This window comes from Ascaphus truei, chromosome 6, assembly GCF_040206685.1.
Source record: "Ascaphus truei isolate aAscTru1 chromosome 6, aAscTru1.hap1, whole genome shotgun sequence".
Taxonomy (NCBI): domain Eukaryota; kingdom Metazoa; phylum Chordata; class Amphibia; order Anura; family Ascaphidae; genus Ascaphus; species Ascaphus truei.
In genome coordinates this window covers 127,545,666-127,561,541 of record NC_134488.1, presented here as the reverse complement: position 1 = coordinate 127,561,541, position 15,876 = coordinate 127,545,666, and the positions used below count along the sequence as shown (strand labels likewise).

Sequence of the window (15,876 nt, the reverse complement as noted above, 5' to 3'; positions counted from 1 at the left end):
GTAAGAGTGAGAATCAGTGGAGAGAAATACATGCGAGGCGGGACGGTGAGACGGAAGGGAGAGAAATACATGGGAAGAGGGGGGGAAAGAGAGGGGGCTCGTGAGGTGTGAAATGGAGGGGGGGGGTGGCGGGCAATATTGCTGATACGGGAGGGGGCCCTGCTAAAAATGTGTGTCCCGGGCCCCACGATTTCTGTTGGCGGCCCTCGATGCAGGGGGGAGAGTGATGTGAGATGCAAAGGGGGAGAGTGATGTGAGGTGCAGGGGGGAGAGGGAAGTGAGGTGCAGGAGGGTGGTATGTGTGTGGTGTGCATGGGGGTATTGTGTGTTTGATGTGGAGGGGGAGTATTATTTGGTGGGTGAGGGGGAGAGATGGGGGTATGAGAGATAGATGGGGAGTCTCGCAAAGGTTGATAATGAGGGGTTCTTGGGGAGATATGAGGATGATGATGAGGGGTGCTGTGGGAGATATATGATGAGGGGTGCTGGGAGAGATATATGAGGATGATGATGATGATGGGTGCTGGGGGAGATATGAGGATGATGATGATGACGAGAGGACTGGAGGAGAGATGATGATGATTATTTTACCCGTGCGGCCCAAATCTTTTTTCCTTGGAGCAGTTCGGCCCTTCTCACTTTACAAGTTGTACAGGCCTGCATTAATATAAAGCAAATGACCCTGCAATTTACTGAGCCTTCAACTAATGACATTATATCTATCTATCTCTCAGGTTATTCTCTCTCATGTACAATGTGTGTGAGTATGGCTGGTACATCCTGCACAGGCACTTCTATAACCTGCCCAGCTGGTGGAGTTTGCATGTCTGGATACACCGTGTCCAGACTAGGTATGTTGTATATATTTTGATAACTTTAAAGCATTATTGTTCTTTTATTTCTGAGGAAAGAAAATTAGATACATTTCATATCTGTCAAAGGGAGAGAAAAGGAGACAGAAAATGTTACGTTACAGTGAGATCTCTTTGAGAAAGAGGAGCGATCTCGCAGCCCTGTGACAGACTGATAATCAGATCCGTAGCACAGCTCTGAGGAAATACTGCAGCAAGTGCCACATTATATTAAATACATCGCCATGGTGCTGCGTGTTACATTAATCTTGTGTAAAAATGTATTAACCCTTTCATTATCAAAGGGGGTTAATGTTATGTACTGTATCTCTGTCAGTTAGCAACAAATTAGAGGTCCACAATTACTGTAGCACGCAATGCTTCCACAGTAGCTAGGGATTCTGGGTAATGACATGCAAATGAGCACTCACAGTGTGACACTTTTTGCTTCATATACATTTTAACATGGATCCCTATAAGCTTATACCTGCCACATTACACAGCTTTTTCAGCACAGCCGTCAGTTAATAAGAATAATATTTTCATACTTTGTCTATAGGTGGAATTGAAGGAACTAAAATGTTTATCAGAGGCTGTGAGTCACAAAGCCAGTGTGGAATGTCTGGGAGTTTTACTATTCCTGACGGCACTACCAAGACGGGCAGCTCCTGTTGTACCACTGATAACTGCACTCCTCCCATACCCACCTGTAAGTGCCTCAGTGTCATTATTTACTGTACCTATGTAACTGACTGTGCTACCTCCAAAGACTCTATCTATGTCATACTGTGTTTGTATATTTCCTTTTTGTGTTACTTATGCCACCTGTCTTTAGTTGTTGTTTACTTTACATGTAGCTACATACATCAGCATGTCACCATGCAAAGTCACATCTGTATAAGAAATAACCCTGTATCTCACTGGTTTTATTTCCTGTAGGTTTATACAAGGTAATTCCAATATGGGGTTTTCGCACTATTCTTTCCTATGCCAAATCCCTCACCTCACTGGTTCATGAAACTATAGTTACGTTGCACAGGAACTCATTGCAGTCTCATTGCTCTCTCATTGCAGTCTCTTTCTGTCTCATTGCAGTTGGGATAATTGTAATGTTACTGTACAAACATTGTTCCATGTCTCACTACACTCGGATACACTGTAATCACACTGCACAGATGTTTCTCACTGTCTCTGCAGCGCTATTATACTGTCAATCTCTTTATACAATTACATTGTACTGTATGTGCACATATAGCCATTAATATCACAATATATGGGTCAGAAACAGGGGAAGAGTGAGGCTCAATTGAACAAAAATGTGCAGTTTAAATAAACAGTGACCAAAAACACTAACAGATCTACAAGTAATAAAAAAAAGTGCCAATCAAATGCTGCTCACTTACTTCACACTTTCTCCCAAACCCCTCTCCCCCCCCCTTACCCCCAGATAGGGACCATGTTGGGAAATCTACATGCATTACCAGGTGTGGTGCGTTACCTCTCAGGTTCACAGGAGGGCTGAGCCTCCGCCATTGAGAGCCTGGGGTGTATCCTGGAACGTACTAACATAAACAGCATCTCCACCTGTGCAGGATCCTAGAGTATAAAATAACCCCTGACACAGGACCTCATACACAGTAACCACATACACCAAAGTATATATAAACAGTTTACTGTATATGCAGAACAGAATAGAACAATAACATAGCATCAACAGTATATTAGTGTCACCCTGTATCACTAATAATACAACTGCCCGGTCGCCTCGCAGGGCCTTCACCACACACCATGTACCCAGAGTCCCAAGACTCCCACAACACCACCACTTAGGCGTGATCTGCGTCGTACTAGATGAAGTGTAAAGTTTGTGTACTTTGTGACACCTGCCCAGGGCTCCTGCACCTGGGTACAGCAGAACAACAGGAAGAGGATCCGTCTGCATCCAGCGTCTAAGCCTCTGCGATGGTGTCCTCCTCCAAACAGGGTGGTCTCCCTCTGGATGATCCCAACATACAGATAGTCTCTAACTTGACTGGTAGGTCTGGTTCCACACCACACTTGTCAGAGGCTCGCACCACTGCAGCTGTGTCCCTGAATTTATCGCACTACTAAGGGCAGGGTCCCTAACAGAAGGGGCCTTCCCTACAGCAGCCACAACCTGATATGAGTAGGGGCCTAGCTGGGACCTTAGGGGATGTCTCTGGCCTAGTGCAGAGGCTACTTGCCTCTCTGCACATATACACCCTCCCCTGTCTGTGTCCCAGCTCCTACTGACTTCCTGACTCAGCGCACAACAATGTAACTCATTTGCAGCAGGAGGATCCGTAAGCCCTATTGGCTGTAGGGGTGAAAGGGCAGTCCCCAGAGGCTCCCTGGTAGAGCACTTTACTATTGAGGCCACGTGCGCTACCTGTACTGCGCATGCGCAACCCTGTAATGGCCGCCGCTACTCCTGACACTCCACTACTCCAGCACTAATTGTAATGGCCACCGTTCTCGCATCTGTGCATCCTGTACAGGCGCGATCTCTCGCGCCAACCCTAACATGGCCGCCGGATACCTTCTGCACATGCACGAGCCGACTAAACATGACGGCACCCTGCAGCTAATGCCGCCAGGAGCCCTGGAGATGCGATCTCCCCTACAGCTTCCCGACATGCCGTGGGGTTGCCGCAAAAGAGCGGAGGTAAGGTGGCAACAGAGAACCCTGCTACACTCTCCCCCTGGTGAAAACCCCAATGGCCTTGTTTGGGACAGTGTCATGCTGCATAAAGTTACACAATCAAAATGCAGTGCATAGAATGTACAACTTATCATAAGTACTTTATCATCCACGGTACATAACTCAATAACCACAAGGATAAACGAGACCAACTGAGACTCATAGTGGGGTGCCCTAACTGATCGAGTGAGGGCTACTCACTTTGACTCCTGTGAGTCTCTGCTTTGGTAGTCTCTTTGAGATCACGGTCAAGCGCTACAGTCTCTGATTCCAAGCTACTTCCTCCCCCTGGTGGAAGGAATAGCAAGGAGTCTTTGAGCAAGTCTTTACCCGGTTATCCGCATCACGTATGCGGCAGACAGGGAGGTCTGAACTTTTTCCTCGGTCCTCCACATGGTGAATGGAGCGCTCCAGGTTGTGCATGAAGGAGGCAATGATTACCCGAGCTGCCACAGCACAGTCCTGGTTTGCTCCATCAGTCACTTCTGAAGTGACGTCTTCTGAGGACATCACTAGATCAACGGGCAGGTCCATGTATTGAGACGGCAGTGAATAGGGATTCTTCGCGATGAAGTATCCGCCGAGCAGGGCCTCTTCACTGGATAACTCCATCACATCCTGCAGGGAGTAAAGGGTTGGTGCCTCAGCGCTCCGCTGGTTGCTGACGGGTAACAGTTCATCTGGAACGCTGTCAGATACCATCTCTGTTGCACTGGATATCATGATGGGGCTGACTATTCTCTTCGCCTGGCAGATAGGCGGTAGGCACTGGTCCACTCATACCACCTGGTAGCGATCTTCTAGGGGGAACACCTCCACCAGGATGCGATGCCGGGATGAGCCAAATGCCCTGGTGGCCATGCTTAAGGAGCTACCGTGCTCCGCAGTCACCTGGGAACTCACACTCGACACCCCTGGAGCAGTCCACTCACCCTCATCGTCACTGACTACTGGTCCTAATCCTGGAACCAACGGTACCATCATCGTAGGTCGGACTGGCTGTTGTAGGGCCCACGGGCCCACAGCAGGGTCCGCAGCAAATGGGATAAATGTCTCTTTATCTTCAGATTCACTTGGGTGGTCCGCCGACTGGCGCTTCACCACGGGTCATTGACTACTGTCATCAGGAGAAGAGGATGGGAGTAGGGACACCTCCGCAAGGGAACAGCATCGGGGCACCTCACATTCACAGGTGGCTACCGGCAGTGAGCGGGCCCGCTCCTGCGCCACTAGTGGTAGCGATCCCCATTCTCCCTGGGCATTCACCTTACTCTTCGTTGGTTCCAACATCTGTGGTTCTGGCATCTATGGTTCCGGCTCCGGAACCGTGTCTGGAACGTGTCTGGAACCACGGTTAGGGTGCACAGGCCCTCCAAAACCTCCGCTCTTGAGGTAGGTTGGTTAGTGGTATTGACCGGCCCGGTATTGAAGTCGATCGCTTCTTTCTTTGTGGGTTCAGTAGGTCACAGCCACTTGGGAAGCAGGAACTGTGCCCCGCAGCAGGCACACTTGGGTCCCCAGGTCAATTTGCCATCTGGAAAGCCACAGTCGGGACAGGAACATCGTAAACATCGCTCCTCGTCCACCTTTGCTAGCTGGAATTCTATTGGTACCTCAAAGGGGTCAGAGTTCATACCACCAAACATATTCAACTCTTCTTGTAAGCACGGGCACAAAAGATAAGATACGTTCCCTCCCTTTGTTCGCTAGACTCCATACAACTGAGGGTGTGTTTTGCGGCATCTGGTACCTCTTTTATGGTGTACAGAAGTTGCGGATGGCAGCTCACTGTGCTCCCTCCCCCTGGTGGAATTCAAAGGAGGGGCACATTCTATCAAGGAGTAGTTCTGGCTCAGCGCTGAGCCACTCACATCGTGGGGGTGGGGCTCTGGTTTTCGCGCCAGACCCAGACAGATTTCTGCAACATATTTTGGTGCAGCCTGGCGGTCAGCAGCACTTGCGCTTTCCTGACTTGGCGAAAGACGCCATTTTAGGTGTGACTCACTGTTAATTTGCCCGGATGAGGGAGCCTCCATTTTGATCACAGTCCCATTAACTATAATATGGCTCTTTGCGCATACCAGGGGATAGCCTTCTGGTGGGGCCTCTGTTTGGTTGGAGATTCTAACCCTTTTAGGCACAATATAGCATTTTACAAACGCTATATTGATGACCTTTTGATGGTTTGGAGTGGTGGGGAAGACGAGCTCCTCAGGTTCTTTGATTATCTGGCAGACAATCAACTCAATCTCAGATTTACGCATAATTATCATATGCACCACATACAGTTTTTGGATCTTAATCTGTATGTGGATAATGACAACAAAATTCAATCTGATATTTATAGGAAAGATAATGCCAGAAACGCATTGTTACATGCGAAGAGCTGCCGTTCCCGCACTCTGATCAGGGGTATCCCAAGGGGCCAGTTCCTGCGCTTACGCAGGAATTGTTCCTCGAGGGAGGACTTTGTTCACAGGGCGGATTAAATGAGTGGACGATTTCTGTCAAGGGGTTATGCTCAAGAAGATCTAGATCGGGCTTTTGAATCAGCCCTAAACACAGATAGAGAGTCCCTGATTGCCATGGACAGGAGTCAATCCAGACAAACTAGCTCTGCAGGAAGTGCCGATGCACCCTACTTTATTACTGGATACAGTGAGCAAGCTGGTGCTATTAAATCCATAATCAAGAAACATTGGGGCTCATTATCTTTGGACCCCATGATTCGCAATATGGTTAGCACTGGCCCTCGCGTTGTGTTCCGTAAGGCGGCTACTTTGGGTAATTCCCTTTCACCAAGTATGTTACGCCCCAAAAAGGCATATAGAAATATGTCATCACTCTTTTCCAAATTGTTAGGGTCTTACAAATATGGACGTTGAAAACAAAGAAAAGAGAGTGCAAAAAAACCATTGTGTACAGTAGTATATTAAAAATATTATTTATAATGTGAGGGTGAGTATTGCACGTACATCAATAAAAAGGGTTAATAGCATGACATGTTAGGGACATGTTACCACTCGGCGGGGACAGCAGGACACGAACACAGGTTTCTTTAACGTCCTCCCTCTAGCTGCTGGTATCCAGAATCAGCATGTACAACTCAGCGTTGGGGAACCTTCCCGCGTGTTCAAGGAGCTCCAGGCGGTGGTTCAGAAGGGTTGATCTCCGCGTTGCTTCCTGGTTAGTCCACGCTTACGTGTGACGTCATCCGGCGGCGTCTTTCGGCCGGTCGCGTCTTTAGTGCATCACTCCTTGGCAATATTCGATCGAGTGGTCCAATAAGTCCCAGACAAGTCCCACAGTAGAACAAATGTTCAAGTATAATGCCGCAATGGGGATAAATGTAGAAAATAAAGGAACGCGCCCTCTCCTACGCGTTTCGTACTTTCGTACTTCGTAAGGGAATAGGAACTTTTAGAAATATGGACGTTGCAAGATCTGTCCCCATATGACCAAATTCACACATTTCTCCAATCATGATGAAACACGCAAGTTTAAGATAAAATCATTCCTTTCTTGTCAAACTGAATTTGTTGTTTATCTTTTGATATGTCAGTGCAGCAAAGAGTACGTCGGTCTCACTAGTAGAATACTCAAGATTCGCATCTTAGAGCACCGGAGACTGATACGTAATAGAGACATGCTGCACCCAGTATCAAAACATTTCAACACTTGTCCATTGGGTTCAGTGGGATCCCTAAAATGTATAGCGCTGGAGCATATTCCCTTACCCACACGTGGACGTGATAGGGTTAAAATCTTGCACCAGCAACAAGCGCATAGGATCTTTACATTAAATACACTGCAACCCAATGGACTTAATACGGATTGGGATTTGAGATGTTTTTTATACTAACTTGTTAGTCCTATGCATCAAGCTCAATTGTCTTCTGTATTTATATTTGTGTTCTAATTGACAGTAATGCTGAATTTTACAGTGTTAACCACTAGTGTGGTATTTGCTGAAGCCCTCTCGTTCTCCCCTTTCCCACCTCCCCCCTCACCCCCCTCTTTCCCCCCCCCCACCAACCCCCCCCCCTTCCTCCTCTTTCCCCTTCCCTTCCCGCCCTTCCCCCTCTCCTTTTCCTTCCCCCCCCCCCTTCCACCCCATCCCACCCTGTTTCCCTCTTTGTCTTACTGGAAACTCTATTGACCCAGATTAATATGTATAAGTTCCCTATCTCTGGATTGACCTTTTGCAATATCTAGAAGCTCTGTTCCATAGCGAGAAACTCGTTGAGGGGGAGATCGAGGTGTAGCCTGGTTCTTTGTGTGTGTGAAGGTGAATAAAGTTTTTTGTCTACAAACCGGAAGTCGCCTGGATCCTTGCCGCTTGCAGTGGCGCAGCATTTCCTCTCAAACTACTCTACATTCCTACGGCAGCACGCAGGAGCAGCGGAGCCAAGGAGAGAACGGACCCAGATCAGAGCAACCTCAAGGTAAAGGATTTTCCCTCCCAGCCCTGATCAACCCCAGTGGTCCACATTTCATCTCTCACAACCCGCTCCGCAGTGGCTTCAATCATAGCAACAGGTACAGAGACTATCCACCTGAGCGCATGACAGTTTCCATGATTATAGGTATACAAACCACTCCTTGATAAAGTGCTCTGCATGAAACGAGTAGGAGGGTGTGCACCTCCATTTTGTTACTTCTGGATTAATAAAGAACTGTTTTTTATCTACTTTGCTGTGCGCCATTCGTTCTATTTTTGTGACCTTTGCGACTACAATTTGCTGCACGCCCATCAAGTGATACAGAAATGGGGTACAACATATGTGAGTATATCTACAATTACTGAACGTTTTTCATGCCTTTATGATGTCAGTCCTGGGACTATCTTAATGAGGACTTGATTGGGGGGCTACAACCATCCATTCTTGACCTTCAGGGAACATATTGTCCCTTTGGACTTTAACTGTGCAAACTACAATCAACTGTATTGATTATACCTCACTAGCCCCATTGTCTGTTACTCTATTTATACGACGAGATGTGACGTATGAAGTTAATAGATTTTGCACTGGAGCGCTTATATCACCAATTTTTGTTCCTGCAAAGTACACCTAGTTTGGCATCAATGTGCATCCCAAATGTTAAATGGCAGTCAAACCATATGCCCAAGTATTCAAAACTAGTAACAGGCATTAGGGATGTATTAGCGTTGGTTCTGATCTGGAGCTCAGTCACTGGAAGCTTTAAAAATTTAGCCTTGGTCCCAAATACCATTGTTACTGTCTTTTCAGTGTTGAAAAACAGTTTGTTTTGGGAAATCCAATTTCGCAGTCTCAAAGCCAGATTGAAGTATGTGTTCAAGGTCGGAGCGGCTATGGCTGTGTGCATATAAGATTGTGTCATCTGCATACATGTGTATTGAAGCTCCCTTGCAAGCTGTAGGAAGATCATTGATGAACACTGAGAAGAGTAGGGCCCCAGAACAGAGCCTTGTGGGACACCACAGGTGATATCCAAGGGGTTGGAGTTAGAGCCTGAGATGGACACATGTTGGGATCTACCTGAAAGGTAGGAATGAAACCAGTTTAAAGCATGCTTCCCTATTCCAGAGCTCTGGAGTTTGTTAAGCAGGATAGCATGATCAACTGTGTCAAAAGCCCTTGCAAAATCTAGGAATACTGCACCAGTGAGTTGTCCCCGTTCTATTCCACACTGGATCTCTTTGTAAACTTTTAGCAGGGTAGTTACAGTGGAGTGTTTGAGGCGAAAGCCAGATTGGAATTGGCTTGGGAAATTCGTCTTGGTATAGTAATCGCTTTATTGGGAGTGAACACATTTTTCCATGATATGTAGCCACGCTGCTTTGTATGCGGAGCCAAAACTAAAAATGGCCTTTGCACTCCTGACTGCGCATGCGTGCCTCGCCGCACTGCGCATGCACAACTAGCAATATCACCGCCCCCACACTCCCGATCGAGCGGAGCTCCGGCCGGACCAGCACAGATACCCCTTCACTGGAGGTAAGGAGGGGGACTCGGCTACATGTGTGTTTTAAACTACTGTATATGTATTTGAACACACATGTGATTACAGGTCTGACTAGGTATACATTAGATCACTTACCTGTGATGAGTCAGTTACATCTTCACCTATATCGAGCACCGTTTCAATGTGTGTTTAGCAACTTAGGGAATCTTGTATACATTTATTTTTACTGTTCCAATCCACACAGCAACTCCAACTAAGTTGCTTTTTGGTTCTAACTATGTATCCTCTAATTCAGATGTTATATGTGTACCTGATACATAATTATGTTGATACATTAGCCCTATGTATATACGTGGGCATACTGTACTATACATCAACACTTGCAAGTTTGTATCCTAATATTAGTGCTAGCACACACCATCCTGTAGATGGCAGTATCCACATATACATGGTTTCTCTGCATCTAATTCGATTGCCTGCCCCCACTGGGGATTTTACTTACACGCTGAATATATATTACACTCATTTTGTATATATGTTAAAATAATTTTATTGTTTTTGAGTACTTTTGGGAGTTATGTTACCTTTTTGGTGAATTGAGTATTTCACTCAGAGACCACCGAGTCCTTCCCTAAATTTCATATAGTTAGCTGAACGAGTGCGAAATATACGGGAATCATTTTTTGTTTGCCCATCTTGGGTAACCAAGTATGTGCTTTATATGGATTTCTTTCCCGTTTGCACCCCAGCTGTGCTATAATTGTATTATACTAATATTGATAATAAGGTTGAGTGGTAGGACGATTTTTGTGTCTATCATAAGCAAGAAGTGCAAAGTACTGTACATATAAAACCCAAATATGGGGCATCTTCTCTCAATTACTTAGAGTGAGGCCGAGGTACAGAGATACTGGGGTGTGATCCAGAAGGTGATTGAGGACATTTTAGGGGTTACGATTCCAATCCTATTGAGAGCCTGAGCCCGTCCACATATAATGGAATATCCCATATCCTAATTGCAGTTCTATCCCAGCGGCATGGGAAAACCCTTTATCACCTTCCAAAAGGGCCAACACACTGAAAATCAATGATGTGCAGTCACTGGAGAAACTGATGGTCGTCCTGAAACACACAATTAGTCATTTCCACAAAGTATGATACCCACGGATCAATTGATAAATAATTATCCAGAGGGTTTAGATTTATAGCTTTGTTGGGGAGATACTGGCTTGGAAATAGGGAATAGAAGTTTCTCACAGGCTTACAATGCTTTGGCCAAAGGGTTAAAGTAATGTAACGGACTTTTTGGACCCACCCAATCTCACATGGTCTTCTGGCCCCATTACATGTCTGTATGTCGTGTGGTGCACCTGCTGGCTTACATGACTCCTTAGTCTCCCGCTTGGTGTTAGTGGGGATATCAGCATGACAGGCATCTGAGGTAGTGTGATTTGAGTCTTACCCACATACGATGCAGCGCCTCCACCCCATCAGGATCTCTGTGGCTGCAGGGAGAAGTGTCTGATGGGGACCTCCTTCGGGGTGCCTCATTCTGTGTACTAACTTCACTCTCACACAGCAATGGTCTTGTGAAACTGGGCATCTTTATTGCAGGTTCAGGCAGACTGCCCCTCATAGCGGTCGTTCTAGCCGCTCATTTCCATGTAGTGCATCCTTCTCCGAAAGTTCCTTCTCTCTCAATAGAGTTGGATCACCTCTCCCCTAAGGGAGATCACCATCTGTGTCAGATCCCTGAACACAGTGTAGGGTATGCTATCACATGAATCTGACAGCCTTAACTGCTGCAGACTCCTTCTTTGAACCCAGACTTAACACTGGCACACAGGAGAACCACTAACTTTAGGCAGTGTCTTATATAGACTCAGAAAACAGCCACACCTCCTGTGTCACTAACAGTGGACACAGAGCATGTTACCACTCCCCTTGTGTACATATGACACCTCACCAGGGTGTGAGGGCAAACCTTCATGATTGTTGCTGGCAATCCTGCATACTTACCAGGTTTACTGCCAGCATGAGAAAGAACTGTATACCATTTTTATACTGTAAATTACCCTTTTTTTTAAAACTTGTATTTTATTGTTTTTTTTACACAAGTTATTTTTGGGGTGGGAGGGAGAGGGTACAAAAGAAAAATAGGAGGGGTGGATACATTTCCAGCTTTGCTTTGTTTTCAGTACAATCAATTATACTTTGTTACACTTGTATTTACTTTTTGGCGTGATTCACATTACAGTTTTATAATATAGCATTTTTCAAGAGAATATATAAGTATTTTACTGTGTATTTTTGTCATATTGGATGTACATTGGGCATCTCTGTCGCTTGTTGTATACATGTGCCACGCTCAATAGCTCTCCTTTTTGACACTTATATACACATATATTTTGTGGGGACTCAGGGGTTCCCAAAAAGAGCTTGCTGGAGTTCTGTGTGCTGTTTGTTAACTTATTTTCAGCTGTCTCAGCGGTTGGGGGTTAGTGGCCCCTCCTCACTCCCAAGTAAGCAGGTTCCTTTCATTTTACTGGATATAGATCCAATGTTGGTCTTTCTCCCTCCTAATATAGGTAAATGAGAATTTTAATCCTAATAGAGGTATATTAGTATTTTATCTGGTAGTGTTAGGACCTGTGAACTGGGTCTGCCTTGTCGTGGCTCACAGGCTTACAATGCTTTGGCCAAAGGGTTAAACTAAATGACCCTTTTTCAAGAGAATATATAAGTATTTTACTGTGTATTTTTGTCATATTGGATGTACATTGGGCTTCTCTGTCGCTTGTTGTATACATGTGCCACGCTCAATAGCACTCCATTTTGACACTTACATATTTTGTGGGGCCTCAGGGGTTCCCAAAAAGAGCTTGCTGTGGTTCTGTGTGAATATACGTTTCGACCTGGTTATCAAAGTGAAATTGTGGAATAGCTGTATTTTTTTTCTTCTCTCTTGTTTTTCCTTCTGATCTCTGATGACCGTGTTAACCACATGCTAATAACTTGCTGTTTATATCTGGATGTTTGTTATTTGGTGGTACTATCCCCTATCCCTTCTCTTTTGTCTGTCCCTCCCTCCCCGCCCAAATTACGGATAATTTCAATAAAAAATAAGTTACCCAAAAAATGATAGGGAATAAAAGTCAAATTTCACATTATGTTTAATTATCATGGACATGAAGTGATCACAAAATAAGGGCAAACAGAAATATTTATAGAATCTGATTCTTTCGCTCTTCTTCACTTAAAGTGCCAGCGGATAACAATGTAAAGAATGGATTAACGTGCCGAACCTGCAGCTCCGCCAACTCTAACTGGTGTTACACTCCGGATACCATGCAGTGCACTGGGGACGAGAAGATGTGCTTTTTCCAGTCTACAAAGATATCAGGTGATCACAAGAGGGTTTTATTCTCTTAGAGCGGGTCTTAGGCTTCGGTGGGCCCAAGGAAGCACGCTGGCAGCGGGGCTCATCCTGTGGGAAAATCTAAGGTACTTACTTCAAAGAGCGACCATCATCCCGCAGCGTTGTGGCGCCACAACGGCATATGATGTCAGATTTCCATGCAACGCGTCGTCCTATGACGTTGTGCCATATAACATTGGTCACCATGGCAATGCGACACTACAAGACAAGGCCCGCTACGGAGAAGATAAGACCCATCTCAACAAAAAAATCACACAGACCTTTCTCTCTGGGGTGAGAAGCGGCCCTTCTTGTTCGGGGAACCCGCACTCCCTAATCCAGCCCAGTCGGGCGGAAGTTGTGTCCGGCGCCAATAAGAGGAGGGAGCGTCGGGTCCCAGGTGGTGAGGGTCCCCAGGAGAACACCCTATGGCCCTTTCCCTATTGCTCTCACATTAGTCCTCTCACTGGGTGTTTACTCTATAGTCACATTGCACAGATTCTCCTTTCCTGCTCAGTGTCTCGTTGCGCTACGTTACACCATAATGTATGTGTTCTTATATTTATATATTCCAGCAATGTACACAGCACTGTACAAAGGAGACAGTACAGCACAGGAAAATATAATGAATCAATACAGCAAATCATAAAATAAGACACTGTGATACACTAGTAGTAACACTGCAAATGTATGTTTTGTTCATAACAATTGATCTGGAAATATTGTACACCACGGGGCATGTATAGGTTTAATAACATCAGAAATCTCCAAATGTATGTGGCCTTTCCGTCTCCTACCTCCGCTGTAGTTTAGGAGGCGGGGGGGGGGCGGGGTTTGCACCGGGGCGAGCGCATCGCCGGAAACCACCGTTGGCTCCCGATCAGGGCGCCGCCATATTGGATTGCGCACGCAGGTGCGAGAGTTCGCACATGTGCAAGAAGACCCGCGGAGGCCATTGCTAAGTCGCGCATGCGCAGTAAGTTAGGCGCACACGGCGGCAATAGTAAATTGTCTCCTTTCTTTTGATCCACTATTAATGAACTTTCCTGGTATGCAGGGCAGAATCTTATACTTTAGTGCAGTTCCCAAACATTACATGCGTCCTTAATACAGAGTTCCAGTGTATTTTGTGTCAGACGAGGACCAGTTTGTATGGACAAGTCAGTGCGGACATAATACTCTTTTCCTCACATCTGATCCATGCTGCTCACTGCTTGTATTATTCTACACTGAGGTTACTGAGTAATTACACACTATACATAAAACACAAGTGTTAGGGCTGTTCTACACATCATGCGCGCGGCAGTTTAAGTTGCCGGAGGTTAGTCAGGCTTTCTATAATGGTGCTGCGTGCGCACACGGAATTGTGCATGGATCCCACCGACAGCGGAGAGGATGAAGAAAATAAAGAATTTGCGCCGCTGAAGTGTGTGTGTGTGTGTACAATGTTATTAAAAAAATTATTAAAGTATTTATTTATTTCAAAACTTATTTAAACACACACACACATACAGTACCTCACTCGCGCACAGCATACACACAAAAGTGTGCAGCACGTGTATGCACGTTCGCACAGGCACGTGAGTGTGCACGGCCGCACACACTATAGAACGGCCCTTACTCCGATTATAAGGCACAGTGACATTGATGCATTTACACGTGAGTTTTACTGCACATTGTAACTGTTCTTTTTCTCCCTGTATTACAGTTACATTGTAAGGTCACAGCATTGGTGCTACTTCCTACACTGGGGTTGCATTGTAATAACTCTGCACAGACAATCTTCTCTACAGTATATCATGGTACAGGGTCAGATACAGTTGTGAGCATCATATACTGGCAACAATGGAGTAAAACTACAATAACACAGCACACACCCTGCTTACTCCACTGGGGTTAAACTGCAAGAATATTATGACGCTACTAACTCACTGTACAGGAGTTACACCCTACTTACTATAATGTCTTTCCCTTTAGGATCTTCATCACTTACAACGGCCCTACGTGGTTGTGCCACTCAAAGTATCTGCAACATAAGTAGCCAATCTTCGAGCAGCGGTGGTACAACCGTGGATGTGAAAACGTCATGCACCAATGGAAGTAATGGTCTCTATCCAGGCTATTTCTTTCCAGCTGTTGTGGCTCTTATGCTGATTAAACTCGTCTTAATACAATCGTAAAGAAGCCTATAAGATCTATTCTCCCTTTTACGTAGTGCACAGTATATGAGTATGAGTACTTCAGTATTAGGTGATACCTTTTATATTTTGGCTGACAATAGATAATATAAGACGCACTAACATTGTTTTACTTTCTGTGTACATGTAGATTGAGATTATTATTCCTGTGATTACAAACACACTTTACCTGAAATATTTTATATAACAGTTGTCTCTGATGTTTTTCATGTCAGTAATATTATTATTCTACCTTCATGTACACGTGGGCACCGTGTGAGGTTTCAAAAGCTCTGTGCTGTACTTTGTAACGTAATCTATGAAAAACTGTAATGTTGGTTCAATAAAAGGTATCTTAAGCCTAACCTACATCCAATCTACTTTTCTCCTGGACCAATAAAGCTACTTTAACTTTGAGCTGCTGTACATTATTGTGCCGTCCAAAGTTATATAGTCACATATCTACCACTTTACCTCGTTAGTGCTGTATCTGTTTTGTATCCTGTACCTAATGAATACAGCTACACCTATTACACCTCTTTCTTCTACCACTCTGTGAGAGCGGGGAAGGGATCTGTTTTCTGCTCCCTAATGACCTCAGGCCTTTATCTGATTTAGACCAGAGTGGGGTCCAATGTGATCATTACAACTTTTTTTTTAATATATATATAAGGTCAGTGTAACGCTTGCGCTACCCACAAACAAGACAAGACCCCGGTACTGAGGTGAGAAGTATAGAACCACGCACCCACAGCAGCA

The 15,876-nt window shown here is 45.3% G+C and overlaps 1 protein-coding gene across 1 annotated transcript in view; it reads left to right on the top strand.

The window, feature by feature from the left end:
* LOC142497878 (phospholipase A2 inhibitor NAI-like) overlaps positions 1–15,486 on the top strand; it is a 36,286-nt gene extending 20,800 nt beyond the window's left edge. Inside the window, exons 2-5 of the mRNA XM_075606277.1 lie at positions 735–851; positions 1,411–1,560; positions 12,785–12,925; positions 14,918–15,486. Of these exons, the coding sequence (XP_075462392.1) occupies positions 735–851; positions 1,411–1,560; positions 12,785–12,925; positions 14,918–15,120 (611 nt within the window). The 3' untranslated portion in view covers positions 15,121–15,486. The remainder of the gene's footprint in view (positions 1–734; positions 852–1,410; positions 1,561–12,784; positions 12,926–14,917) is intronic.
* The last annotated feature ends 390 nt before the right edge of the window (positions 15,487–15,876 follow it).